General features: G+C 45.3%; 1 protein-coding gene across 5 annotated transcripts in view; it reads right to left on the reverse strand.

Annotated features, from left to right (window-relative positions):
* Positions 1–17,618: 17,618 nt before the first annotated feature.
* GALNT12 (polypeptide N-acetylgalactosaminyltransferase 12) overlaps positions 17,619–27,672 on the reverse strand; it is a 48,900-nt gene continuing 38,846 nt past the window's right edge. For 4 of the 5 annotated variants that reach the window (XM_069576088.1, XM_069576090.1, XM_069576089.1 and 1 more), the window contains 5 exons: positions 27,285–27,461; positions 25,115–25,246; positions 22,073–22,186; positions 20,112–20,258; positions 17,619–18,060 (listed from right to left, as the gene is read on the reverse strand). In XM_069576088.1, coding sequence (XP_069432189.1) covers positions 17,920–18,060; positions 20,112–20,258; positions 22,073–22,186; positions 25,115–25,246; positions 27,285–27,461 — 711 coding nt within the window. In that variant the 3' untranslated portion in view covers positions 17,619–17,919. Of the gene's footprint in view, positions 18,668–20,111; positions 20,259–22,072; positions 22,187–25,114; positions 25,247–27,284; positions 27,462–27,672 lie in introns of all 5 variants that reach the window. The other variant, XM_070292246.1, reaches the window with a different exon arrangement.

Below are 27,672 nucleotides of genomic sequence, written 5' to 3' on the forward strand. Positions count from 1 at the left end.
GTCCCCAGAGCTACTGTTCAGAACAAATGGGTGAGTGGTCAGCTTTCCCCAGAATGGGTAGGCTGCACCTAGAATGCTGTGTTCTGGGACCAGCCTTTAATGGGAACACTGAGAAACAGAGGGTGACTGGGGCCAAGATGGGGAGAGAAGGGTCTGGATGTCCCATCCGGTGGGGAAAGAGCAGCAGCCAAACGTCATGGAGAAGGGCAGATTCTAGGAGATGTAATTCCTTATCTTCTCATCTCTGTCATGGGAGGACTAAGTGACCTCATCTAGGTGACCTTGAGGAGCAAGACAAGGACCAGTGGGAAGAAGTCACTGGGAAGCATAACCAGTTCCAAGAAAAGGCAGCAACAAAGTGGAATGCAGGTGTGGCAGGTGGTGAGAGTCTGGAGGGCTCTCAACAAGGCTGGAGATGCTGAAAGAAGGATTCTCCTAAGGCAGAAGTTTTTCCCTGGAGGCTCCTGTGGGTGTGTGCCGTCAGCGGTGATTGTGTTCCAGGCGGCCACACACACACCCATACATGTTCTCCTAGAGATGGAGCCCATAGCTTCCTTGAGATTCTTAAAGTTGTCTGTGATCCACGCAAGATTCAGTGGGCTGGTCACTGACACCTCCAGGGCACCTCTGCCCACACTAAGGTCCCACTGCCCCAGTGTAGATGCACAAACATCCCCAGGGATGAGGGATACAGAAGGAGAATCCAGTGGCAGAAGGAAACAGGGGCTCTCAGGACTGAGGAAGGCACCGTGAGTGCCCCCAGCCAGGGTATGCTGCAAAGCCCAGCTACACAAACCTCCCACTTGGCAGAGTCGGTGCCTCCTTCCTGAGGCTGGACTAACCCAGCCCTCACCTGCAAAGGGTCCTGGCATCCCACATTTGTCACACACCAGACCCAGCACTTGGGATATTGCCAGCAGATTTCTCTTTATGGGTCACTTCTTCTTTTTTAAAAATATTACTATTACCTTTTCTTTTTTTTGGCTGCCCTGGATTATAGTTGTGGCATGTGGGATCTTTAGTTGCAGCATGCAGGCTCTTAATTTTACATTTTTTATGTATGAAATTATTGTAGTTATTTGGGCACACTCCTGGAGTTCATATTCTATTCCTGCATCCAGTCCAGCTCTTTATGGCTATAGAATATACCTTTTAAATCAATGTAGCTCTGTAAGTTATACTAGCTGCTATTTTGTTTTATTTTAAGCTGTACTGAATCAGTTTAGGCACAAGGCAGAACATTAATACCATAAATATTTTTTAATTAATTAATTTATTTGGCCATACTGGGTCTTAGCTGCGGCGGGGAGGATCCGTTTCCCTAATCAGGGATCGAACCTGGGCTCCCTACATTGAGAGTGCAGAGTCTCAACTGCTGGGCCACCTGGAAAGTCCCTGTGTATCACTGTCTTTTGTCCTTCACAGTGATAGACCCTCCCAGCATTTATATGTCAGTGTAAAGGGACTTCTAATGTGGCGTCCTGAGGAGCAGAGCAGGGATGTGGAGAGGAAGGAGAGAGCAGGGAGAACAGTCTCGAGTCTTGAACCCAGCTCCAGCCCCAATGCCCTGAATGACCTTGAGCATGTCCCCTCTCCTTTCTGGGTCTCAGTTTCCACATCTGTGACGGTGAGAAGAAGTGTCTGTAGGGACTCAGTGGGATCGCTTAAAAACATGCCTGGCCCAAGGTTACTGCGAGGAAGGATCTCGACAGTGATTGTTGTACCTCTCAGGGCTACTTGGGGATTTGGTGAGAAAACAGGCCCAGAGTACTTTGCTCCAAGTCTGGCATAGAGAAGGTGCTGATGGCTCCTGCTCCCTGTCCCTCCTGTGTACACCCTGTCTTATGGGCTCAAATTATGGGGAATTTATATGTGGAAGTTCTAAGCCCCAGTACCTTGGAACGTGACTGTATTTGGAGATAAGGTCTTCAGCAGATAATTAATGTTAACTGAGTTTTTCGGGGTGGGTCCTAATCCAGTATAACTGGTGTCTTTATAAAAAGAGATGAGGACAACATTCTATCCTATATACATGCCACGCTTCCTTTATCCATTCAGCTGTCCATGGACACTTAACGTTGTTTCTATGTCTTGCCTGTTGTAAATAATGATGCAATGAGCATGACGGTAGAATTCTCTCTCCAAGATAGTGAATTAATTCCCTTTGGATAAATACCCAGAAGCAGAATTCTGGGAACATATGATAATTTTATCATTAAATTTCTGAGGAACTTCCATATTGTTTTTCATAATAGCTGCACCAATGGACATTCCCATAGTGTATAAGGATTCCTGTTTTCCACATCCTCATCAGCTTATATGTAAAATACCTCTCCATAAAACTGGGGGGGAAAGAGAGATGAGGCCGAGAAGCACAGAGAGAAGACCATATGAAATAGAAGACCACCACTTACAAGACAAGGAGAGAAGCATCAGAAGAAATCAACCCTACTACAGAATGATCTCAGACTTTCAGCCTCCAGACCTGTGAGAAATTTTCTGCTGTTTAAGCCACTCCGTCTGTGATACTTTATATAGCAGCCCTAGAAACTAATATACTCTGATTTTTCCAAGGTGATTTTCAAAACCATTTCTGGAGGATAATTGCTTTACAATGTTGTGTTGGTTTCTGCCATACAGCAACATGAATCAGCCATAAGTGTACATATGTCCCCTCCCTCACCACCCACCCCCATCCCACCCCTCCAGGTTGTCACAGAGCGCCCTGTTATATAGCAACTTCCCACTAGCTGTCTGTTTTACATATGCTAATGTATATGTTTCATCCTACTCTCTCCTTCCCCCGCGGTGTCAACAAGTCTGTTCTCTATGTCTGCCTCTCTATTCCTGCCCTGCAGATAGGTTTGTCAACACCATTTTTCTATATTCCACATAGATGCATTAACATACAATATTTGTTTTTCTCTTTCTGACTTACTTCACTCTGTGTAACAGGCTCTAGCTTCATCTGCCTCACTCAGAGCTATATCCTCCAAGTTTAATTCCAACAGAAACAAAGAGCTTGTGTCCTAGCATTTGCATGAATGTTCTGAGATTCATAAGCTTAGGTCACATGCTCACCTCCAAACCAGTAACGATTATGATAATTGACTTAGACCTGATCCATGAGTTTTGCTGGAGTCATACAGACCACAGAGAACTAAGAGGGGAAAGGATGGATCCTGAAGAAACACTGGGGCTCCTGCCAGAGCAGAGGGAAGTGGAGGTCAGGGAGATAAACCACATCTGTCCAGCTCTGTGAACAGCAAGGGCAGAGGAATAGCAGGTTAGGGAAAGAAATGATGATGAGTCCAGGTTGGAATATGCTGTGTTTGCAGGGTGGATGGGACAACCAGAGAAAGCAGGCAACAGGTTGGGAGAGACCCAGGCTGGGGGCAGATCCGGGAGTCGCCGCTGTGTATGTGGTGAGAGAGAAGCTTAGGAGGGCAAGTGATGCCTTGGGCTTTGGAAGCCATGCTGGGCTCCCTGGCTCAGGAACAGCACGTGAAGTCTAGCCACCAGTGTCACTGCCAGTCAGCGTGGCCTCTGACTTCATTACCTTTCCCTGGAAGTGCCTGGATTATAACTATTGAAAAAAGTCCTGCCCAATTGTGCCTGCTGGATTTCTGCTCTTCCCTACTTCCTCGTCATCGAAAGCTTGAGTTTGTTTAGGATGGCAAAACACCAGCCAGAAACACCACACTTATCAGCCTCCTGTTCGGAGAAGGGATGACAGGACACAAGACTGGACAGAGACTGTGTGCACGTGGATATTATTCCACAAACATGCGTTCTCCTCTGCCCTGTGTACGGAGGTTGAGTACTCACCGGCTGTTGATGGCGTTAGTTCCATGACTTCCTTTGAAACATTAGCAGAAGGAATAAGCAGAGATCTTAAATCTGCTTGCACAGTTTGGCTTGCTTTTTGTTCTGGTTACTCTCCATGAGAAGAGTTTGCCCTGGGTCATCTCTGCTTGTTTAGCCTAGGATCAAGGAGCTAACCTAGATCAAGACCAGCTGGTGCAAGTCTGGAGTGCTCCCCAGCTGAGCCTGGCCAGAATCAACTTGTTACACTGAGTTTGGGAGTGGTTGTTACAGATCAGTATTGTGGCCATAACTGACTAGTATAGAAATGGGAAAAGTCTTCTGGGAAAACTCTTTAATGGGTGACAGACTTAGTTAGCAGGCCTTTTGCTCTTTACCCTTCTCCTTGAATGAAGACAAACTAGATGTTTGGCGAGAGTGGGATCAGGGGCAGACATGTTATAATTACAGGGGGATAGACACAAGCTAAGCATGGCTGATTGGGAAGATAGAATGAGCACCATCTCTAGTAGCACCGTAAGCCACCAAATCAGCCCTGACATGTCCAACTCTGGACATCCTCTCATGTAAGAAAAAGGAAGCCTTGAAGCTGATTGTTGCTGTTGCTGAGTTGCTAAGTCGTGTCTGACTCTTTGCAACCCCATGGACTGTAGCCTGCCAGGCTCCTCTGCCCGTGGAAGTCTCCAGGCAAGAACACTGGAATGGGTTGCCATTTCCGTCTCCAGGGGCTCTTTCCAGCCCAGGGATCAAACACGCATCTCCTGAATTGGTAGGCAGATACTTTATCACTGAGTCACTTGGGAATCCCCTTGAAGTTGATGTTGCTGCTGCTTTTCAGGTTTCTGCTACTTGCAGCTGATTATAGTTCCTAACTGATGGTAATCATTGGCATTGAAGCCACACTTGTGTTAGAGATCGTGGGCAGAGAGAGAACATAAAGGGTCCCTTGGAATCCTGGGGAATGTGGCTCAAGGATGTTGTAGAGGAAGCCCACAGAGGTCTGGGGTGAGTGGAGAACTGAAGATGTGGTGGCACCAGAGGAGAGAAGGCCAGGAGACAGGCGTGGGCCAGGCCGGTGCAGCAGTGAGATGCAGGAACGTGAGGAAGAAAACTCATCAATGGATTTAGCAAGTGAGAGGTCCGGGACCTTGGCAGGGGAGGTTCATGCAGGGTTGTGGGGAGAAGCCAAACCACAGAGGGTGATAGAATCTGCAGCTCTCGGGATGGATGCTCTTCACATCCAGGCAACACCACCACCCACCGTTCCTGGCCGGGCTGCCTTCCCCTTGGACCGTCATCCCCCTGCCTAGCCCCCTGCCTGCTCAGCCTTTCAAGATGGCCCAGCTGCCAGTGCTCTCCGAGAAAGACCAGGCCACTCTATCCCCAGGCTCCTCCCATCTCTCTGTGTCTACCTTGAATCATATTGCCTGGGTCCAGGTGGGAGCAGGGTCTGTGCAGTCTGGCACGTGAAGGGGGCCACTTGCCTTAGTGTCGTCAAGGGCAGGTGACAGACGGTCTGCCCTCCACGAAGTTCTCAGGTCAGAGACCACTCCTGTCCCTTCTACTCCCCCAGAGTGGGCTTTCAAGAGCTCAGGAAGGAAGCTGAACAATCAGCAGGCAGCATGAGGACTTTCTTCCCTTCTCTCTGGAGCATTTCCAGAGGGCAGCTGCTTCCTTTCTCTCTTTTTAGAGCAAGACGACATGATTGTGACCAAATTTAGAAAACAACCAAAAATTAAAATACAACCCATATTTTAAAATCCATTTTGACAGCTCCACCCTGCTGAAAGGAATGTCTCTTCCGAGGGACCAGCAGGAGTAGCAGCAAGGCAGGCTGCCATGTCTGAACTGGGGGGCTGGTGGCAGGGAGATCTTCTCACCAAGGATAGACCTACCGCACCAACTGACGGGTGGGAAGGGTGGGGTCAGGTGTGGGGTGGAGGGGCCCACATTCAAGGGAACATCTTCTGGGCTTCTTGTTTCTGCCAACAGCTGGAAAGGAAGGATGCTTCTGGCTTCTGGAAGCCACCTCAGAGACCAACCACGGTGGATGGGCCCCTCCTTAGCACGATGCTACTTTTAGCACATTGTTCTATGTTTTGTGGGCAACAGAGGGAAACCCAGGGAACCAAACAAACAGTGTCACCCACCCTATATAATAATAATAGCAACCAGGTACTTACTGGGTGAAGCTCTGTGCTAGGCACTGTGCTAGGAGGGTTTTCATTTCTTTTTTAAATTATTGCTAGGAATTTTACATGAGTCATGTTGCGTCAGAGAAACTGTCACGAGGGGAAGAAAAAAAAAGATCTTTGTGGGCCAGAATGAAGGAGCTAAATTTATCAGAAACAAATGTAAAGGCTTGCTTTGCATGTCTGGCATTCAAGACAGGCAGTTTTAGTAAGATCATATTAATAAAGATAAAAAGACCAGATTAAGGGAGGTAATAATCTCTCTGAACTTGATTCCCCTTAGTTCAGAGGGGACCCATTCTCTCTGAACTTCAGTTCCTTCCCCCTCAAATTGGAGCTAGAAAATACCTTTTGTAATGTTGTGAAGATTAAACAATGTATGAAAATCAGTCACTATAGTGCCTTTTAAGTAGTGTGCTCTTAATAAATGGCAAGGATCATACTGTTAAAAACCTTGGTATTTAAAATGGAGTGGTTTTCTCCTAGAGGAGGGAAGAATCTAGGGATGTGTATTGTCATCACCTATCTGCCCTCCTGTTATAGGCAGAGGAAGGAGACTAATTCTGTATTTTCCCAAAGGACAGAACTGCATTCATTTGGCAAAAGCTGATACTGAGCCAATTTCAGCCAAATCAAAGGAATTGCAATAATGAAAAAAGACTAGAAGGAAACACTTCCAAATGGTCCTGTTTTCAGGTTGTGAGAACTTAGATGACTTTATATTCTGTGCAGTTTCCAAATTTTCTGCTGAGCATATATATTTTGATAAATAGGAAAAGGAGTACGTCAAGCTTGTATATTGTCATCCTACTTACTTAACTTATATGCAGAGTACATCATGAGAAACACTGGGCTGGATGAAGCACAAGCTGGAATCAAGATTGCTAGGAGAAATATCAATAACCTTAGATATGGAGATGACACCACCCTTATGACAGAAAATGAAGAGGAACTAAAGAGCCTCTTGATGAAAGTGAAAGAGAGTGAAAAAGTTGGCTTAAAGCTCAATATTTGGAAAACTAAGATCATGGTATCTGGTCCCATCACTTCATGGCAAATAGGGAAACAATGGAAGCAGTGGCTGACTTCATTTTTCTGGGCTCCAAAATCACTGCAGATGGTGATTGCAGCCATGAAGTTAAAAGACGCTTACTCCTTGGTAGGAAAGTTATGACCAACCTAGACAGCATATTAAAAAGCAGAGACATTACTTTGCCAGAAAAGGTCCATCTAGTCAAGGCTATGGTTTTTCCAGTAGTCAACTATGGATGTGAGAGTTGGACTGTGAAGAAGGCTGAGCGATGAAGAATTGATGCTTTTGAACTGTGGTGTTGGAGAAGACTCTTGAGAGTCCCTTGGACTACAAGGAGATCAGTCCTGGGTGTTCATTGGAGGGACTGATGTTGAAGCTGAAACTCCAATACTTTGGCTACCTGATGTGAAGAGTTGACTCACTGGAAAAGACTCTGATGCTGGGAGGGATTGGGGGCAGGAGGAGAAGGGGACGACAGAGGATGAGATGGTTGGATGGCATCACCGACTCAATGGACGTGGGTTTGGGTGAACCCCGGGAGTTGGTGATGGACAGGGAGGCCTGGCGTGCTGCAGTTCATGAGGTCACAAAGAGTTGGACACGACTGAGCGACTGAACTGAACTGAATCTGGAAAAAATAAAGTGTTTCATAAAAAAAGAAGAGATACGTCAGGAATGACGTAGGACAAGAGATCAGGCTGATCTGAGACTCTGAAAATGTGAATCTCATTTCCAAGTTTCAAAAAAACTGAAATCCATTCCTAGACAAAGCAGCAGGAAGGGATCCCGTCCTCACCCTCAAGGAACCTGACAACGTACCACCGAGGCCAGCTCCAGGAGCCCAGGGACCAACTGCTTCAACGGAAGGTGTTGCCCAGGGTCTCAGCAGCCAGTGAGGTGGGGAGGGAGCTTCCTCCCCGCCAGCATTGGTGTCAGCCTGGTCTCCTCTCTGGGCAACTCACCATCAGAGTGTGGCAGAATTAAGCCTTCCCTCAACTTCTGACTAAGAAAGCAACCTTGGGCCGGATTCTAAAAGGAAGGGGCTGGTGATGAGACAGATGTTGGAACCGGCAGCAGCAGATGTGGGATCTGGTTCTAGCCTTGTCTCTCCTTACTGTGTGATGCTGGGCGAGCCCCTTCCCTCTCTGGGCCCTGGGGTCCCCATTTGTAGTTTCGAGAGGTTGAACAGAACGAGTTGTAGGCTGTTTTTCAGCTTGAAATCAGCAGCTGGAAGCCACGGGCCCTTGGCCATACTTTCTTGAAGTCTCCATGGCCCAGTGGACCTCAGAAGTCTTTCAACCCCACTGTTCCACCCTTGCCCTTAATGAAGCCACATCTGGAGTGTATCTCCTCTGATCCCTGTTTTGTACAGCTCCTCACAGCTGGATCCCCATAAATCAATTTGTTCTGCAGACCAGTTCCCAGAACTGTCCAGAATCCTACCCAGAAAAAGGCAGTTTTATTTCGCTTCAGTTTCTGGTTCCAAAAGGAGTGAGCTGAGCCCAGTCCATCTCGGGACAAGCTCTCGAGCCTTCTGAAGCCCATGGCCTGCTAGGGTTTTGCAGAGCAGCCAAGGCTCATGCTTCTGTCCCCTACTCGCAGGTACAGAGGAGGAACTGGCCTGGGGGCCCCTTCCTGGCCCCTCTTGAGGACCACTGCCCCCACCCCATGGCAAAAAGATCAGACTAAAGTGATCCCCAACCCCCTGCTGCTTTGGATTCAAAGTTTTCCTGGAGATAAACTTGTTACAACAGAAGGGTTAAAAAGTTAAAATCCTTGAGGATGGAGAGGGAAGGAGGTCTGGGGACCACCAAGGGCTCCTGTTTGTTCTGCCACAAGGCCCTGAATCCAGGACTTTCATGAAGAACAAACATTCTGCCGGTGGGAGCTGAGATACGTACTTTTTCTGACAGCTTCTCTGGTCCTAGGGATATCCCTGGGCTTGAGCAACAAAAAACCTTTGGCCAGGAAATGGTCCCTGAGCCCCTATTCTTCAGAGTGCCCTACGCCTGCCTCATCTCATTTAATCCTCATGCCCCCCTAGAGTTAGGTCCTAGCACTGCTTCTATTTACAGATGAGGAACTGTGGTTCAGAGAGGTTAAGTAACTTGTCACAAAGCTGGCAAGTTCACCAGACTGAATTTATATTCAGGTCTATGTTTCTACATATCCTGACCTCTTTTGTGGACACACACACACACAGATGCTGCTAAATAAAGACAAACCTAGGTCCCCAATTGTTTTCCTACTAACATAGACTTTGGGCTCAGACTCCATTTGGGAGAATTTTTAAAGATCATTTTCAATAAATATACTTAGCTAAAAGTACATGTACTTAGCTTAAAAAGCCTAATTGTACTCAAGGTTTATAATCAAATCAGTAGTCCCCAATTTTGCTCCTCCCCAACCCCACACAGACCTGGTTCTCAAGACAGTCCCTCCTCTCAACATTTCCAGCAATTTCTTCCAGTATTTGCCTCTGAATTTCAAATAACACGTTAGCTCTGTTTTCTCATGATTTTTCAGACCATTATTACCGACTTCCTATTATGGAAAATGGAGCTTCTCTTATACCATTTCTCTCCCACTTGCTGTCCCACTAGTTTCATTTCACTGTCCTCAGAGGATGTGGGGGAGCCTGAGCTAGACTAGACCTCTCTGAAGGGATGGGGGATGCAGTGCTTTATTTTTTAAAATTTTTATTAATTTATTTGGCCATACCAGGTCTTAGACCCGTATCAGGGCTTCACTGTGTCACGTGGGACCGCTCATTGCAGTGCCCGGACCCGCTAGTTGTGCATGGCCTTAGTTTCTCTGTACCATGTGGGGTCTTAGTTACACGGCCAGGGATGGCACCTACCCCTGCACTGCCAGGCAGATTCTTAACCACTGGACCACCAGGGAAGTCCAGGGAATGGAGCCTTGACCTTCAGTTAAATGCAGCAGGTTTAAGGCAAGCGTCTATCTTCACTCCCTCCCAGAACTCCAGTATAAACCACATCCCATAACGATGGTTTGAGGAAGGGAGGGCAGACAGCCTGGAGCAGAGAAGACTTAGACACATAACCTCTCTCCTGGAGACTCTGAGGGACAGGGAGAGCACACACACTGGGTGGCCTCCAAGGAGGGGTCCAGAGTAATAAGGAAGCTACAGAGAGGCAGATTTCAGCTTCATAAGGAGTCATCCAAGAACACAACGGATGGCCTGTGAAGGGGGGGACACATCCCCTCACTGGCAGTGGACAAGCTAGGGCTGGCTGGAGAAGAAAAGGAAATCCTGCCTAGGAGGGAGTTGAATACATGACTTTTAAAGTCCCTGCAAATTCTATAACCCAGTAACTTGCTTCCTTCTGTAACAGCTTGCAATCAGAATCCAGTGGCGCTCTGCAATCACTCTTGAGTTAATAGCCAGAGCTGCCCAATAGTCACACCCATCTGCAATTTCTTTTTAGGACACTGAAATAACCATCTTAACAGTCTGATGAGCAATCAGCTCCACTGACTTTTGCCTTGTAAAAGAAGGTTCGAGATGATTCACAGAGCAATCATGACATGGCAGACGGGACATAACTCTCAGTCCCATGGGCTTTAAATCCTCCAAAGACAGCAAAGTGCTGGATGGGGCAACTTGTGGATCTGGCCATGTACTTTGGGCCTCCTGGCTCTGCAGCAAGAATCTCAAAGGGGAAACTTGAAGAAATGCTCCCAGCCTCCTGCCCCCCCCCCCGCCCCCGCACCTCCGCAAGTCCCGCCTTCCCATTTTTGCCTTGTTTTAAAGAGAAACTGGGCAGAGTGTGAGTGTGGGCAAAATGGAGCTCCCCCTGGACAGTGGCCCCTGGAGGAACCAGTCCGGGCCTGGGGCTCTGTCCCTGGTTCTGTCCCCAACTTGGCACTTACCCAGAGACACGGCTCTTCTGTGACCTCTGTACTTTCCAAGCAGCACAGACTTTCATTCATTTTCGTGCCATGACTGGCAGTGTGGTGTAACTGGACTAAGAGTGAGGGGAGGGCTGTGGCCAGGGCGTACGAGCCGCCTGGCTTGGGCAAGTCACCTCCCCTCCCTTTCAGGAGGCACTGGGTCACAGCAGTTACAACTGAGCTTTTGGAGTAAGACTGCTGCTGCTGCTGCTGCTGCTAAGTCACTTCAGTCGTGTCCGACTCTGTGCAACCCCATAGCCAGCAGCCCACCAGGCTCCCCCATCCCTGGGATTCTCCAGGCAAGAACACTGGAGTGGGTTGCCGTTTCCTTCTCCTGGGTCAATTCTAGCGCTGCCACTGATTAGCTGTGTGACCGTAGACAAGTTTCCCACACTCCCTGAGCCTGTGTCCTCACTTTTAAATTGAGGGTGGTGGGGTGCCGGGAAGAGTGAAGGGGAGGACCAATACCTACCTCCCTGGGTGTTTTCAGCATTAAATTAGCTCATTTCATGAAGTGCTTAGAAGAGTGCCCAACTCATGGTGGTACTATTTTCAGCAGCAGCTACTGCTGATGAAAAGGAGACAGCAATCCTCATTCGGTTGACTTTACAGGAATGAACAAAATAAAGCTCTTGAAAACGAAACTCTGAAGTTATATGTAAGTGAGAAATTTGATGTGTGGTGCATTGACTCTCACAAATATTAGGAGACTGTAAAAGGCTAATATTTCCAACTCTACTTGCTAAATAAACATTGTGGCTATGATACAAGAAACCATGCAGCAAAGTCTGTAGAAGTTTTTATCAAGATAGGAAACTAACTTTCCTTTAAAATTTAATTTAGCAAAGCCAATATTTGAAGATACAAGGTTTAAGAGTACCAATTTTACACTTTAAGAAAAACACACCCAGGCCAAATTTAGAACACTGATTACTATATAGAATGAAAAGTACTGACAAAGAAAATGCTGTCCCTAACTTGCTATGTGATCTCATGCAAAGCCCTTCCCTCATGGGCCTCGTTCCCTACTCCACCAGGTACACTGGGCACAGAATGATCTCTGGGTGCCATCCAGGTCTGCATCCCATGGACCCAAGATAGGAGGATTTTTTTTAGACCAACAGACATGTCCACAACTAAGGCATTGTATTTCCTGAGCTGACACCCCCACCTAGTGTGCGCGTGAGAATAGACACCAGTGACCAGCCAACCAGGACCTTCTTATTCTCTCCTGAATAACTTGCTACTTAAAATTTGATCCACAGACCAACAGCACTGGCATCATCTGGGTGCTTGTGAGAAATGCAGAATCTCAAAGTCCATCCCAGACCTACTGAATCTGAATCTACCTTTTGACAAGATGCCAAGGGATTCCCAGAACATGAAATTTTGAAAAGCACTGCTTTAATAGGAGGAGAAAAGGGAAGCTAGTCAGGACAGGAAATTTGACTTTAATATACATTCAGAATTGACCCATATAAATAAAACAGATCCTTCCCAACTGACACTTAAGAAGACTATCATGCAATGAAGGTTTAGGTTCTTGGGAATTTTTACAAGTTTTCAAAAACAAACCTTCTGGAATGGTAAGTAGGCACCTGATATGGGCATCCCTGAACCAGAGTTTCAAATGCACTTGCACTGTCTACATTGTTATTAATGGAATAACCATACTGATGAGTCTCTGCTTCCAGAAATTCAAAATTCAAAACTCAACCATTCTGAGCTCCCAGAGGCCATCTCAGGTCCTAACCACATGGCAGATCATGACATGACAGCTGATTTCTTCAAAGCCAGCAGGACAATCTCTCGGCAGGTGACCTCTAGAAGCTGAGGTTCTCAGTCCTACAACCTCGAGGACTTGAATTCTGCCAACAAACTGTGTTTGGAAGAAGAGCCCCAGTCCTGGCTGAGACAGCAGCCCTGGTCAACACTTTTGATTTCATCCAGTGAGACCCAGAGCAGAGAACTCAGCTAAGCCATGCCCAGACTATAACCTACAGGAACAGGGAGACAATAAATTATGCTGTTTTAAGCCACTCTGCTTGTGGCAATCCATTACATAGCAATAGAAAACTAACACAGATTTTGGCACCTGGAAGTGAGATGTATTATAATAAACACCTAAAATGTAGGAGCAGCTTTAGAACAGGGCAGTAGGAGGAAGCTGGAGGAATTCTGCAGGACAGGATAAGTAATAAGTAAGTAAAGTCGCTCAGTCGTGTCCGACTCTTTGCGACCCCATGGACTGTAGCCTACCAGGCATCTCCCTCCATGGGATTCTCCAGGCAAGAGTACTGGAGTGGGTTGCCATTTCCTTCTCCAGGGGATCTTCCCGACCCAGGGATCGAACCCGGGCCTCCCGTATTCCAGGCAGACGCTTTAACCTCTGAGCCACAGAAAGCTTAAATTTCCTTGAAGAGACTGTTAGTAGAAATATAAATGTTGAGGACATTGCTGCTGAAGGTTATGAAGGAAGTGAGAAACAGTTACTAGAAAGTGGGGAAAGAGCCTTATTATACAGTGGCAGAAAGTTTAGCAGATTGTCTCTGGCAGTTATGAAGGATTTTTGAGATGAACCTGATTAGATGGCTAAGGGAACCTAGTTCTGTAGCTAAGGAGATCTCCAAGAAGCGCTGAAGATGCTGCCTGGTTTCTTCCTGCTGCTTATGGTAAAGTGCAAGAGGAGAGAGAGAGACGGGAAGTCATAACACAAAAATTAAGCAGGACTGAATTATTTAGGAAAATTTTCAGCCTCTCCAGTTGGCAAAAGATGCTAAAAGTCAGAATGGCTGCTGAAAATGTGGCACAGAGAAAAGGCAGAGTATGTGACTGTATAATCTTTCGTTAAGACCTCAGACACATCAAAAGGTCACAGTCAGACAAAGGACCTTTTTAAGAGATTAAGAGTGTGTGCACGTCATGGGTCTTCTCGACTAAACTGGGGGCATCCAGGAAGCTTAACGTCATTATCGCTCAGCCAGCTAAATAGGAGGCCAAGAGAAAAAGGGGATTTATTTGAAACGATCTGTGGATGTGGCTTCTGTCACGTGGAGTGAAAAGCAGTGAATCCACGCAAGACTCACCAAGTTCTTGGGGATTATCTCAGCAGAAATACTGCCAGCTTGGACCAAACGGAAGAGAGGAAAAGAAAATAGAAAGAGACGGCTGGACACCCAAAATTCTACTGGCAAGAAACAGGCTCAGAAAACTACTCCACTGCAGATGTGTTACTTGTCATAAAATAGGAAGGATGACAAGAAGGTGGAACCACATCCCCAGAAGAAAGAGCCAAGAGCCCCCAAGGATTATTCCCAGGTCTTGAAACTGAATCAAGAAAAGTCAAACACGTACCTGATTTCAAAACCATTATGGACCTATGTTTCCTTTTGACTTTCATTTCCTTTTTTTGAGTCAGAATATCTATAAACATTATCCTATTCCTTCCCATCACTGTATGTCAGGAGTGTTGGGGTGGATAAATGGCCTCTTCAGTATAACAAGTCCATAGATGGAGAGCAATTGTGTCCCAGTAGCTGCAATTGTGTCCCAGGAGCCACACCAGGACCTGAACCTGATTTAGACTTTAGACTTTTTTCTGATGAGATTTAGATTTAGATGATAGAAATACGGACTTTGAAGTCATACTGTAATAAGATGAGACTCCTGGAAACCTTGGGAGGGAATGAATGTATTTTTCATGTAGAAAGGATGTGAATTATTGGGGACAATGTGAACTGCTAAAACTGTAAAGTAACACATTTAATGTTTTAAGTTGCTAAGTTACAAAGGTGTCAAAGCAACTATTAAAAGTATATTCAAATAATTAAAAAAACTAAAATTAAAGAACTAAAGGAAAACATGCTAACAATAAGTCAATATTTAGGAAATCTCAACACAGTAACAGACACTACCAAAAAGAACCAAATGGATATTCAGATTTGAAAAATAATTGAAATAAAATAACTACATAAGCTCAAGAGCACTTTTGAGTTGGCAGAAGAAATCAATGAATTTAAAGACAGAAATTACCCAATTTGAAGAACAGACGGGCAGAAAAAATGTTTGAAGAAATAATGGCTAAAAACTTCCCAAATTTATTTTTTAAAACATTACTTTCCAAGCTCAATGAATTCTAAGTACAATAAATACAAACCACATTTAGACATATCTTAAACTGCTGAAAGACAAGGAGAAAATCTTAAAAGCAGCAAGAGAAAAATGACTCATCACATACAGATAGCAAAATGATTAATGGATGATCTCTCATCCAAAACAGTGGTGACATCCCAAATTCATAGCGCTGAAAGAAAAAAATCTGTCGGCTAGCATTCTATATCCAGGTAAACTATCTTTCAAAAATTGAAATCAGAATAAAATCATTCCCAAATAAACAAAAACAGAGAATTTATTGCTAACATATCTATCCTAGATGAAATACCAAAGAGAGGCCTTATACTGAAAGAAAATTGTACCAGAAGGTTACTCAGATTTATAGGAAGAAATGAAGAACATGGAGTATGGCACATTATGTGGGTAAACATTAAAGACTGTGTGTATTTTGTACATATATATTTTTTCTTTTCTTTGGTCTTACTAAAACAATAGGCAAACCACTCTGTTAATGAGTTTATAATAGCATAAGCTCCATAATAGCACAAGGGAGGAGATAGGAGCAATACTGCTACAAATTTGCCAAATTTTATGGGAATTAACATAATATTAAGAGTGAAGAAGACGCAATAAATCCAGGAAGCATAATGTAATCCCTTAGGGCAAGCACTAAAAATGTAACTTAAAAATATAACTGAGAACTTAACAGAGGACATTGTTCTCCCTATTATGCAAATGAGGAAACGAGTGCTAGCAGGTGAAACAACCTACCCCCACTGGGGCTGGCCCCCAGAATCCTGACTCCACAACCAGGACTAGAGGCCAATTCACACCTTCCAGCGGGGCAGGCGGAGACCTACCCAGGCTGAGACTCCTCATCCATTAGACAAGGCAACTATCCTAAAAATACTGAAAACTGTTTTCCAGTCTGTGAAAATAGTTTTCTTGACACCCTGAATATTTTCATTAGTTCTTCCACCCTAAAAATTACCAAGTAGGAGCTGCTGGCAAGAGTAAGAGGGATGACTTTTCAAGCAAAGCTAATTACCATCAGTGCCCAGTGAACACACACACAAACACTTGTGTAGCCTCCCAGCACTCATGATGAGTTTGACTGGCATTCATTTTCTGTCTGCCTGAACTGTCTTCCTACACCTTGGGAGGGGTTGACTCCCCTTCAGTGGAGCTCGGACTGACACTGCAGGAAGCGGGGGAGAGGGTGCAGGGCAAGACTTCTCACCTCCATTACAGGCTGAGAGGGCATCTCCCCTGTTTTATAAGTTACCCCAGTGGAGGAAGGAAGCTTTGGCTCCACGGCATTATTACATTTACAGGAGAACTGAGCTGTGCTGGGAGGAGCTCATCCTGTATTCCTGCCTGCTGAGGAGCTATTTAATCCTGTAAAGATAAAATAACTAAATTATTTAATACTTATTTTTTAATAAACTCCTACTGATATTTATTGTGCTTCACATTTTATAAAGTGCATTTGTGAAAATGGAAACTTAATGAACTCGTACTGTACGCCAGGGACTAAGCTAAGTCGTAACCTGTTCTATGTTATTTAGTCCTTGCAACTACTGCACAAGCTTGCTTTCATTATTCTCATTTCACAGATGAAGTGAAGTTCAGAGTGGTTTAAGATGCATCAGATTGATCCAAGCCAGGTCAGCTGGATTTGTTCCTGGTTAACTGGTAAACTGGATCTCTCAGAGGGAAACATGTGAGAAAGAGCCTGAGACAAAAGTTGAAAGTTGATGCTTTTTCATCAGTTGAAGACATGTGTCTTCATCTCTCACATCTGCCTGATTGCAAAAACAAAGATTAGCAATGCTCTTGCTTTTTTTTTTTAAAAAAAATCACTCCTCTTGACTTCATCAGGATGACAAGATCTCAGAATATCAAGAGATCTGAAATTGCTCACAAATCATAATTATGAAGAGAAACTGTAGCAGTTGCTGCAGCGCAAAATCCAATATGGATTTCAATGACCAATTATTATTAATGAACAAATTTGAAAACTGAATTTCACAAACAGCATTAAATTTCTCCCTGACACTAATGGGTGATAAAAATTAAAAATGATATAAACATGTTTTAAAGTCATCCTGGTGGCTGCTAAAAGTAGCCATCCATACCGCGGTTAGGCATTGCCAGAAGCCCACTCTGTGTGGTAGAAGTTCATATTAGCCCACTATGTCAAACTGTTCCCTTGAAATTTCAGCTTTGGTTAGTTCTCTTTGGCTAACATAAACTTTAACAGCAGTTTTGACTATGGCAGCAACACATAACCAAGGAGCATTCTTAAATAAATGTAGATTATCTCAAGGACCTGAAGGAATCAATATGTTCCCAGTGTCCACACACTTATACTGAGAAAAATCTAACCCAAAGTTAAAGGTATTGTCAGTTTATGCAAAGTACATTACATGAGTCTATTCTCCAAGCAGACATTCATATCTGGGGATCCTTTCAAATATGAAAATAAAATATTTACCTTTTTGCTATGGGGAATAAAAAGACATGACAGTAGAAAATACATCCTGATAGAAAAATAGTTAAAGTTTTTAATTCTTTAAATACCAAGAGTTAACATTTTGTGACTACCCTTTGAAAACAGGGTATTTGGGAACAATTTTGTTTTCAAAATCAATACGAATTGTTATTCACATTTTTACTAAAACCAACATTCCTTTCACAAATCACAAAATGATTTCCTTATAAAAAGAAGAGCAGCCAAGTGTTCGGTGGGTCTGTCTCTGTGCTCAGCTAAGTGTCTGTTAAATACAGTCCAGGGTTCCCCATCTACTCTGACGGGCTCCATCGTTCGGTGACACTTCACACAATTTGTTCCCTGAAGAACCATTTCTGATGATCCGAGTTGGTACAGTCTCGTAAGAGTGGTACAAAACTGTCACTCAAGTCCTTCCTCTCAGCCTGAATGCATTTCTTGGACTGTACATGAAACAGAGAACCATCCTACAAAAGATAATACACATTGCGCGTTCAAGAGAATTACAAGCAATTCCTGAGAAAGCACCGTTTCCTTGAAATGTGTTAAGTGCTCAGGGTGATTTTTATCATTGCAGAAACACTTATTGAGCAGTAAGTGTCTGCAGGTATGAAGGCAGCCCACGACCGTCTGTGCACACTGAAGAGGCGTGTGGAGGCGTGTGTCACGCTTGCCAGTGCCGGGAGCTCTTCAGGGGGTCCTCGACTCTACCATCAGGGCCGATGGTGCCACCTGCTGGCTGTTCTGGGATCAGTCAGACCTTATATCTCCTCCCTCTTACTCTTTGCAACCCTGTGGACTGTAGCCCATCAGGCTCCTCTGTCGACGGGATTTCCCAGGCCAAAATACTGGAGTGGGTTGCCATCTCCTGCTCCAGGGGATCTTCTCAACCCAGAGACTGAATCCGTGCCTCTTGCATCTCCTGAACTGACAGGCGGATTCTTTATCGCTGCACCACCTGGATCAGGACCCTATCTCACCCCTACTGATGTTCTTTTCCTTCAGAGTGATCAGGTCCAAAGGTCCTTTATTAATCTCTTCTGCTTCTCTTAGGTCTCTGGAGGCCTCTTTCTCCTGTATTTAAGTGGAGAATGAGGGAACTTGGCTTTAGTCCCAGCTCAGCCACAGACCAGCTGGGTGAGGAGACAGGTCGCCAGAGAGGAAGTAGGGCCTGCAAACTATGCCAATTTCCAAACCCCAAAGGACAATGACCCTCTCTAAGTCCTCTCCATCTCTCTTTTTCCCCAACTGTTGCTGAGCTAACTTTCCAAGTCTCTCCCCAGTTTCTGGAGTTTATCTTTCCCTCTATCTCTCTCTGTTGTAAGCTCAATAATATTAATCTGGAAAGCCCTTAAAAGTGTTCACAGGTTGCCTTCAGAATGATGTGAAAGTAAACAAATAAGGCATCCTTCTTCACACCTCTCTAAAGAAACTTTAACTTTCACTGAAATTTAAGATTTTTAAGATAAAATTTTAATGGCATTTCAAACCAATTTCATGATTTCTACCTTGCATTACTCTTTTTTGAGGTCTTACAATGGCTTCCTATTGGAAGAAAGAAGGGAAAAGCAAAACTTTGGGGGTTTACAGAAATATTTTCCCTATTATTTTTTGTATCATATAGCACTATAATGCCTGGCTTTTCCAGGAAACCTGAGAATTTCATTGCTGATCGTAACACCTTCTACAACAAAACATATTCTAACTTCTAATTATACTTAGAATTAATTCATTTATAAGTAGTACAGATGGATCTTTCCATCCCTGGGGCCAGGCTGGGAATGAAAGCTCTTCGTGGAGATAAAAGTGAACTAATTCTTTCTTTTGAATTATTTTCTTCGGATTTATGTCCTCGAGTGCTTTTTAGTGAGTCACCAGATATGACTGATGGATGAGTCCCACTGTGAGTTTCTTACAAATGTGTAAGAGGTAGTGCCTCTCAGACCTGAAATAACACCCAGTTCCAAACCGGCAGTGACTCTTCTGATGGAGAACCAACTCCATCAGAGAGGTTTCCTTGGTTATTGCACCACAAGTTAACAATGTAGAGCTTTACAGCCTCCAAAGACTCTTTCTGGCTGCACATCTATTCACCAGAGGTGGATAAGGCTTCGATTATTATCCCCACTTAGAGCTGGGAAAGATGAGCCTTAGACAACAGGAGTGGCTTAAACGTGGGCCTAATCTCATGTCCTTACACTTGGTGGTTTGTTTCATTCATCTGAACCCCAAGTAATCTCCAAATGCACTGGGGACAGCGCCTCTTCCTATTCCAGTCAGCCCCAGCTCAAGGTGTAACAGGGACAGGAAAACTGGCAGGGAGTGGACAGGGAGGAAAGAAGGGAAGTGGTACCGGTGCTGGATGCCGTGGGACGCCTCAGGTTCACTGGGAAGTGCCTGGTCTCCTGTAGGGGCCGCATCCCTGAGACGCACTAGGGACTCACTTCACCTCCACAACCCCCTCTGCAGTCCACGGGATGGCGAGCCACAGAAGGAAGGCGTGAGATGGGTCGCCTACCTCCTGAAGGATGAACTTCTGGTCCTCTGGGGTGCTGTTCTCACACAGATGCATGATGAGGACGTCTGTTCCTTCCACCACTGCCACGCAGCCTTCTGGCTGGTGGGTGTTGTAGCGTATTTCATTCTGGGATGTGTATTCGAAAAACTAGAAATGGAGTAGCCAACATGCACCAGTTAGCCTCTGACGTGCAAAGAGGGCAATCTTTAGAGAGAGGAAGGAGAACCTGGGGTTACTGGGACATGAGTGCCGGGGTCCTCACACCAGCCTGCATCCCCGGAGCACCCCGTACACCTCTGGAGAGGCGTGTAGCCAGTGTGAATGGAGGGGCCCTTCTCGTTTGCAAGAGCATGAGGTGGGGGATGGCCCGGGTCAACCTGCACCTGCTGTGCCTAACCCCGGGCTGGTGCAGAATGGCAGGAAAGAATATAGACTGGTTCCAGCCCTTGAGGGCGCTCTGTGCCCTTGACCAGCCACTTCCCCTCCTTTTCTTCAGTCCTTTCCTCCTCCTTCCCCCGAAATAAAATGGATGCAACCATGCCTCGGAGACCACAAAGTGCTATACACAGCAGACGAAGGACGGCTAATGGGAGGACTTGCTCTTCAGAGCAATGGTTTTCTTACCCTAGGTGCCTAGGGAAAATGCTGATTCAGGGTCCTGGTCCCAAAGAGGAAACGAGGGTTCCCTCTGTCTGAGATGGGGCTGAAGAAGCTGCACTTTCACACTTCTAACAAGACACGCGGCTGCCCATCGGCCCCGCTCCACCCCCTTGCTTCCAGGAGATTCTGACACAGGTGACAGGTTCCCAGGGCACACGGAGTAGTGCTTCTCAAACGAATCTCCCTTGAAAACCAGTCAAGACTAGAGGAGGGCTGGGGAGAGATGGGGTGGGTCTGGGAATCTGGATTTCTAAGCTCTCAGGTGATGCTGATCGTACCACCTTTGAAGAGTACTGTTCTAAAAGGGGTTGAAGAACCTGAAAAATTTAAGGCTGTAGGGGTCTGAATTATGAAAGTTTACTGTTAACCATAATGGGGCCTAATATTCAAACGGAATTGGAGTGACTCCAGGTTAGAGCAAAATCTGAATGCCCATCCTTCGTCTCCAGTATCTCACATTTTACTTGGGACAGCAGGCTGTGAATGTCTAGAGCCAACGCTTTGCTCTCTCCTGCATCCTCCCTGGACCCGCCCTGGCAGTGTGCCTGCCAGGCCATGGTCCTGCTCCGGTTCTCAGACCTTCCAGGTCTTGCTCCCCTGCCCAGCCTGCAGTTCAGCACTTAATCCAGACATATCCACCTGGGCCCTGACTGAGGAAACTGCCCCAAAAATGGTTTTGCAGTGTGGCAGTAGATATCAAATCCTATAATTCCATGTAAGATTTAATTCTGAATAAGTCATCTGAAATGCAGATCTGCTTTCCTTCGTTTTTTCTTTGTGACCAAAGATGTTAGCAGCAGGGTTATTTATAATTACAAAAACAGGGAGGAAGGAATTGATTACCTCAACAGTAATTAATACAGTCACACAAAGGACTAGCAAGAGGCTGTTATGGATGATGTTCTCAAAGGATGTCTTAACGACACATGAAAAGTATGATTAAGTAATGGACACGATAGACTATAAAACATGCAGATATTACAACAACCATTTAAAATACATAATCCCAAGGTCATGCATTAAAAAAGATGGGAAGTAAATATATCTTAATTATAATGGTGGTCATTCTGGGTCTTGTCATTTACTACTTGCTTCTACTTTTTATATTTCCTAAATGTTCTATGATGAGTACATATTACCTTTATAACAAGAAATCACATATAAATGTTTTAAAACCACACAGATTTCCCCTCATCTCCCTCTTTAAAGGCCCACACCGATGGTCCCTTGAGCACAGGGCCTCCCGCTGTCCATTGTCCTTCAGCCTGAGAAGGTCAAGCCGTTAAAGCAGCAGCCCCTACCTGGTTCTGACCCATCCCATGACAGCGGTACAGAATGACCTGGTGTCCTGTGATCTCGTGCTCGTTGGGAGGGTTATAGTCAAAGCAGTAATCTTTCAGTCCTTTGTTCTGGAGCTAAGCAAAACATAAAGGTGGCATTTGGTCCAGGTTTATACACAACAGATTCCACCCAGGGCTGTGAAGGCAGGTAAATGGAGTGAGAGCAGTGGCTGCCTGAAGAACCAGTCTCAGAGCTAAAAGCCCCTTCCATTTCTAGTTTTAAACGTCTTTCCCGTTCTATACCATAGGCAGGAATCATAACCCCCATGTTTTAAAATTAACCTTTCCTGGAGTATAGTTAATTTACACTGCTGTGTTAGCTTCTGCTGCACAGCAAAGTGAATCAGTCACACATATGCATCTAGTCAATCTTTCTTAGTTTCTAGTCCCTCATAGGTCATTACAGAGTACTGAGCAGAGTTCCCTGTGCTATATAGTAGGTTCTTATTAGTTATCTATTTATGTATATATAATAGTATGTATATGTCAATCCCAATCTCCCAATTTATCCTCTACCCTGCTCTTCCTACTTGTAACCACAAGTTTGTTTTCTACATCTGTGACTCTATTTCTGTTTTGTAAATAGGTTCATTTATATAATTTTTTTTAGATTCCATATATAAGTGATATCATATGATTCACACACATTTTAGGAAGATATATTTGAGGAGCAGAGATGAACTCTTTATGGCCTGAGAGCTCACACTGCTTCATGTCTCATTAGCGCAGCCTTATTGCTTTACTAGTCCAACATAGCTGGGTTGTCACCTCACATATGCACCAAGTGTGTGCTCAGTCCTGTCCGACTCTTGCGACCCTAAGGACTAGGCCCACCAGTCTCCTCTGCCCATGGAATTTTACAGGCAAGAATACGGGAGTGGGTTGCCATTCACTACTTCCCGACCCAGGGCTCGAACTGCATTTCTTGGGTCTCCTGCACTGGCAGGTGGGTTCTTTACCACTAAAACCACCTGGGAAGCCCTGTGTACCAAGGAGTTCCTGATATTACATTATCTTCAAAGGATACCCCAGTTAAAAGACCTGGCACTTCTCAGATCAGAAGTCCACCACTGTAGAGTACAAGGACAGTATAATACAGAGCCAATGGTTTGCACACAGGTCATACAACACATAAGTGGAGACACCTGAGCCTTGAATCCAGGACCTCAGACTCAAGTCCAGTGCTCTATCACTCAATATTCTCTAATCTAAGGTCATCTCTAAGGTACTTTTGGATCTAAATCCCTTTAATTTATTCTAAGAGCAAAAAGCCTTGGAAGGTTCCATGCTCCAACCTCCCTTCCAGGAGCCTCCAGAAAGAGACTCAGTTCAGTTCAGTCTCTCAGTCATGTCTGACTCTTTGCAACCCCATGGACTGCAGCATGCCAGGCCTCCCTGTCCATCACCAGCTCCTGGAGTTTACTCAAACTCATGTCCATTAAGTCGGTGATGCCATCCAAACATTTCGTCCTCTGTCGTCCCCTTCTCCTTCCACCTTAAATTGTTCCTAGCATCAAGTACCTTCCAAAGCCCTTTCTGCAGGGTTTAAGGAACCTTCCCTGGTGGCTCAGTTGGTAAAGAATCTGCCTGCAATGCAGGAGACCCAGGTTCCATCACTGGGTCAGGAAGATCCCCTGGAGAGGGAAATGGCAACCCACTCCAGTAGTCTTGCCTGTAGAATCCCATGGACAGAGGAGCCTAGTGGGCTACACAGTCCATGAGGTTGCAAGGAGTGGACACGATTGACTGACTAACACTTTCACTTTCAAAGAACCTTCACTGGCTTCTGAACTCCACTCTGGCCCTGGCCCTTGTCCACCTTTGTCTAGCTTGGTTCTGGGACTAAGACTCAGCCATATAGAAAGAAGGAATCCATAATCCACTGGCTCATAAAACAGAGACCTCCATGTTCTTGAGGTCCCTTAACTTTGTGAAGGAACCTGGGAACAGGATAGGTGAATAATCAGGGCATCTTAGGTTTAGAAGAACTCAAATGTTATGAAGCCAAGTTGGCACTCTTGACCTCCAAAGGACCTCAACCTCAGATGAGTTCCCTACACTCAAAAGAGTCTGGAAAGAAAGAAAGAAAGAAAAAAAAAAACAAACAAAACTAAGAAGAAAAGGGAGAAACCCCTAAAGATTAAAACTTAGATTAATTAAGCTAACTCTATCAAGTTGGTGATAGACTTAAAGAATGATTTTGAATGACTTTAGAGCATAGTGTGTTTGCCTACACCTCCTTAGTGAAATATATTCTATAAATAGAGCTGCAAAGGAATCTTTACCTTTATTCAGGGTCACACTGTCAGTGGGAGGGCAGAGCAGAGGAAAGGGAAGAGGCAACATCTCAGTAAATGCAGAATCTCAGGGACAGAGTTCACTATATCACTCTCTCTCTCTGCGTTTCTGCATGTTTGAACATTTTTATAATGAAAACTGAAAATTCCCTGCTTTGCAGATATCAAAACTTGCAGAATGGAACACTAGCTCTTCTGATGAACACCACAGAGCACAGGAGGGCTCCCTAAGTTGGTGGAGTTCCAAGCAAAAGCCAAAGGTGCTGGACACTTGAGTTGACCTCATCCCACCAATATTTCTTCTAGGTTTTTTGAAATAACAGAAGTGACTCCTCTTCCTTTCTATGGCTTTTGTGGATCCCTGAGTTGGGAATTAGTAACTGGTCCAGTTACTGAGATTTGAAGTCATGTGATAAGGAGTTAGTTAAAAAAAAGACTTGGAAACACCAACTGATCCTCAGTTTCCATCTGTAAAACAGAAGGCTGTACTCACCAACTGTGAGATGCTTCCAGTGCTGACATTCTGGACCTGAGGCCCAGACACTCAAGGGGAGAAAGAAGGACACTGGATGAGAAGGGGGACGCATATGAGAGAAGTCGGCGGTCCCCACAAAGGGGTCTTTTTTTCCAGGGTTGGTCACTCAGGAGGCCAGGTCACTCCTGGAGGCCAGAAGCACATTGCCCAGCACAGGCCCACCTCGCTCACCATCCCAAAGAAGCCAGGCCTGTCCTCGGGCACGTGCAGCTCTGGATACACGGTATTCAAGAACCACTTGAAGTCCTTACACCCAAGTCTTGCACGGAGCTGTCTCCTCTCTGTCACGTCCCCAAAGGGCTCCTGAGAAAAGGACAAAATGGTGAGCCCCTGAAAGCCACATTAAAGCCTTTCATTCACCCAGTAAGCCTTTATTGAGCACCTATTGTGTGCAGAGCCTGCACAGGACAGAGAGGATAAGAAACAGACATAGTGGCAGCACCCCAGCAGGAGATACTGTTGCTCAAACGACGACATCCCCGGGTGCTCTTGCTGCAGGGAGCAGTGGCCAGGTGCAGGAAGGAAGGACACAAAGCCCCTGCTGATGGGTCAGGAGCTGAATCCAGGGGCTGCACCGGCACTCCTGGCCCCCTGCGGTCACAGACCAGCAGCATGTCAGTAGCACACGTATGTCATGGTGTTCTGATAGTTTTACCACCAATACCTGGACACTCACTTCTAAACAAAGCTAAGTATTCTAGAGGTAATTATGAATGAAAACTTTCTTATGTGCCCAATCTATTCAAGTCTAAATATATTCTTCCAATAGTAAGAGCAAAATGCTACAATGATAAATACTTGTTTTATGAATAAAACCAATGATTACGAATTTTTGAATAATCAAATAAAGCAAGCATCTATTTAGCACAGCAAATGTACAACCATGAGAGCAATGCTGAGTGCAGAGATAGGACTGTCGCTGTGTTACGCTGTTAAATGATTAAAATTTGACAAGTTAAAATATTTAATAAAATGGTAACAATAAGGAAAAAGTCTGAATAAAATTTCACGTTTCTCCTTGTTTTCCAGAAGTTCATTTTTCAATGAGAGTCACTGTGACCTCATCTTCAACCAAATATCCACTTCAACTCTGCCACTGGGCATTCAGACAAAAGGTGCCTGAGTGCCCCTCCTTCTAACATATTATTCTTTGGGAACCCTCAGAAAGAGGGATTGATCTGTGGGTTTTAGAATGGGTGACAGGGAAGAGCGGATATTTCTACCCCGCAGCCTTGGGCAAGACAGAGGAAGCAGTGACCGTGTAGCCCAGAGGCAGAGAAAGGCCACAGTGGAGGTCAAAGCGAGTGTCCACAGGGCTCCGCAGAGCAGAGAGAGTGCCGCTGGGGTGGACCCAGTTCTTCCCACATCTGCTACAAGCCCCTGGGCAAGTTCCTTAAATCACCCTCTCTCTGAACTCCAGTTTTCTCATCTACAAAATGAAAATCTCCAAGTTACTCGGAAGGACTGCTGTAAAGATGCACAAGAAGAAATGTACATCAAGTGGCCAGGAAAAAGGCCTTGGAGCCAACTTTTTTATCTTGCCACGTGGCCCCTTAGTTACATGAAGACAGGTCAGTGGGAGCCCCGTCCTGGCATGTGCAGAGGGCGGCCCGTTAGTGGCAGTGGGGCTCTCTGATAAAATGTTATTTTTAACACTAAAATCAATACTTGTGGTGTCTTCACACTTTTATGGTCATTCTCAGACATGAGGGTCCCCCAGCGTGCACATTCCCAGTTGAGGTTATATCTCAGCTCTCGTCCTGAAAGCAAGTGTCCTGTTTACTACTTAGCACCATGGTTTTCAGCCTGTTCCTTACTGTGTTGGTGATTTCACTGTTTAAAATGGCCCCCAAGAGTAGTTAGTGCTATCCAGTGTGCCTAGTACAAGAAGGCTGTGATGTGTTGGAGGGAGAAAAGAGGTGTGTTGAATGAGATTCACCTGGGTGTGAGCTCAATGCAACCAATCAACAGTATACATTAAACAGACTGTTTAAACAGAAGCACACATAAAACCAAGTTATGTGTTGATCAGTTGATGTGTACCTGCAAGAGGTCTACAGTAACCTAATCCTGTATTTCCCTCATGATCAATGGCTAAGTAGTGAGTCCCAAATTCAGTGATTGTGGTTCAGTGACTATATGGAGCGTTAATTATGGTAAGGAGTGAGAATTAACTGTCTGTTGTTTCTTATAAGTGAAAGAATACAGTTTTCCTCTTGGGTTGTGAGCACCCAATTTCGTCTCTATTTCTGGAACCAGATCTACCACAGTAGGAGGCCAGAATCAGCTGCTTTTGTTTGGATACGGCCAGAAGGAGTGTGGGTGTACAGGGGGGACTCACCAGGCGGGCCTGGGGATTGCGATGGTAGTAGAGCTCTTTAAATTCATCCATCCACACTTCAGCTGCACGGACACTGTTGGCCAGGGCCTTGTTGCGGGAGTAGGGAGCTTGCCTGGGGAAAACGTGGCCAACGTGCGAACACGGGTGTATCTCCAGGGTCCCCCCGCACTGCCAGATCTGTGCACAGAGTGGGGAGGAGGTGGGGTGATGGGGCTGAGCAGGGAGTGAGCTGCTGGTCCACAATGCCTACAGTAAGGAGGCTGGGCACATAGAGGCCATGGTGAACACTGCCAAGACCTCACCCTCCATGAGGCAGGTGGCCACTTCCCCAGAATAGTCAGGACCCAGGATGCAGTCAAAGAGCAAGAAAGGAGCCCCAAAGACAAAT

This window comes from Ovis canadensis, chromosome 2 (assembly GCF_042477335.2).
Source record: "Ovis canadensis isolate MfBH-ARS-UI-01 breed Bighorn chromosome 2, ARS-UI_OviCan_v2, whole genome shotgun sequence".
Lineage (NCBI taxonomy): Eukaryota > Metazoa > Chordata > Mammalia > Artiodactyla > Bovidae > Ovis > Ovis canadensis.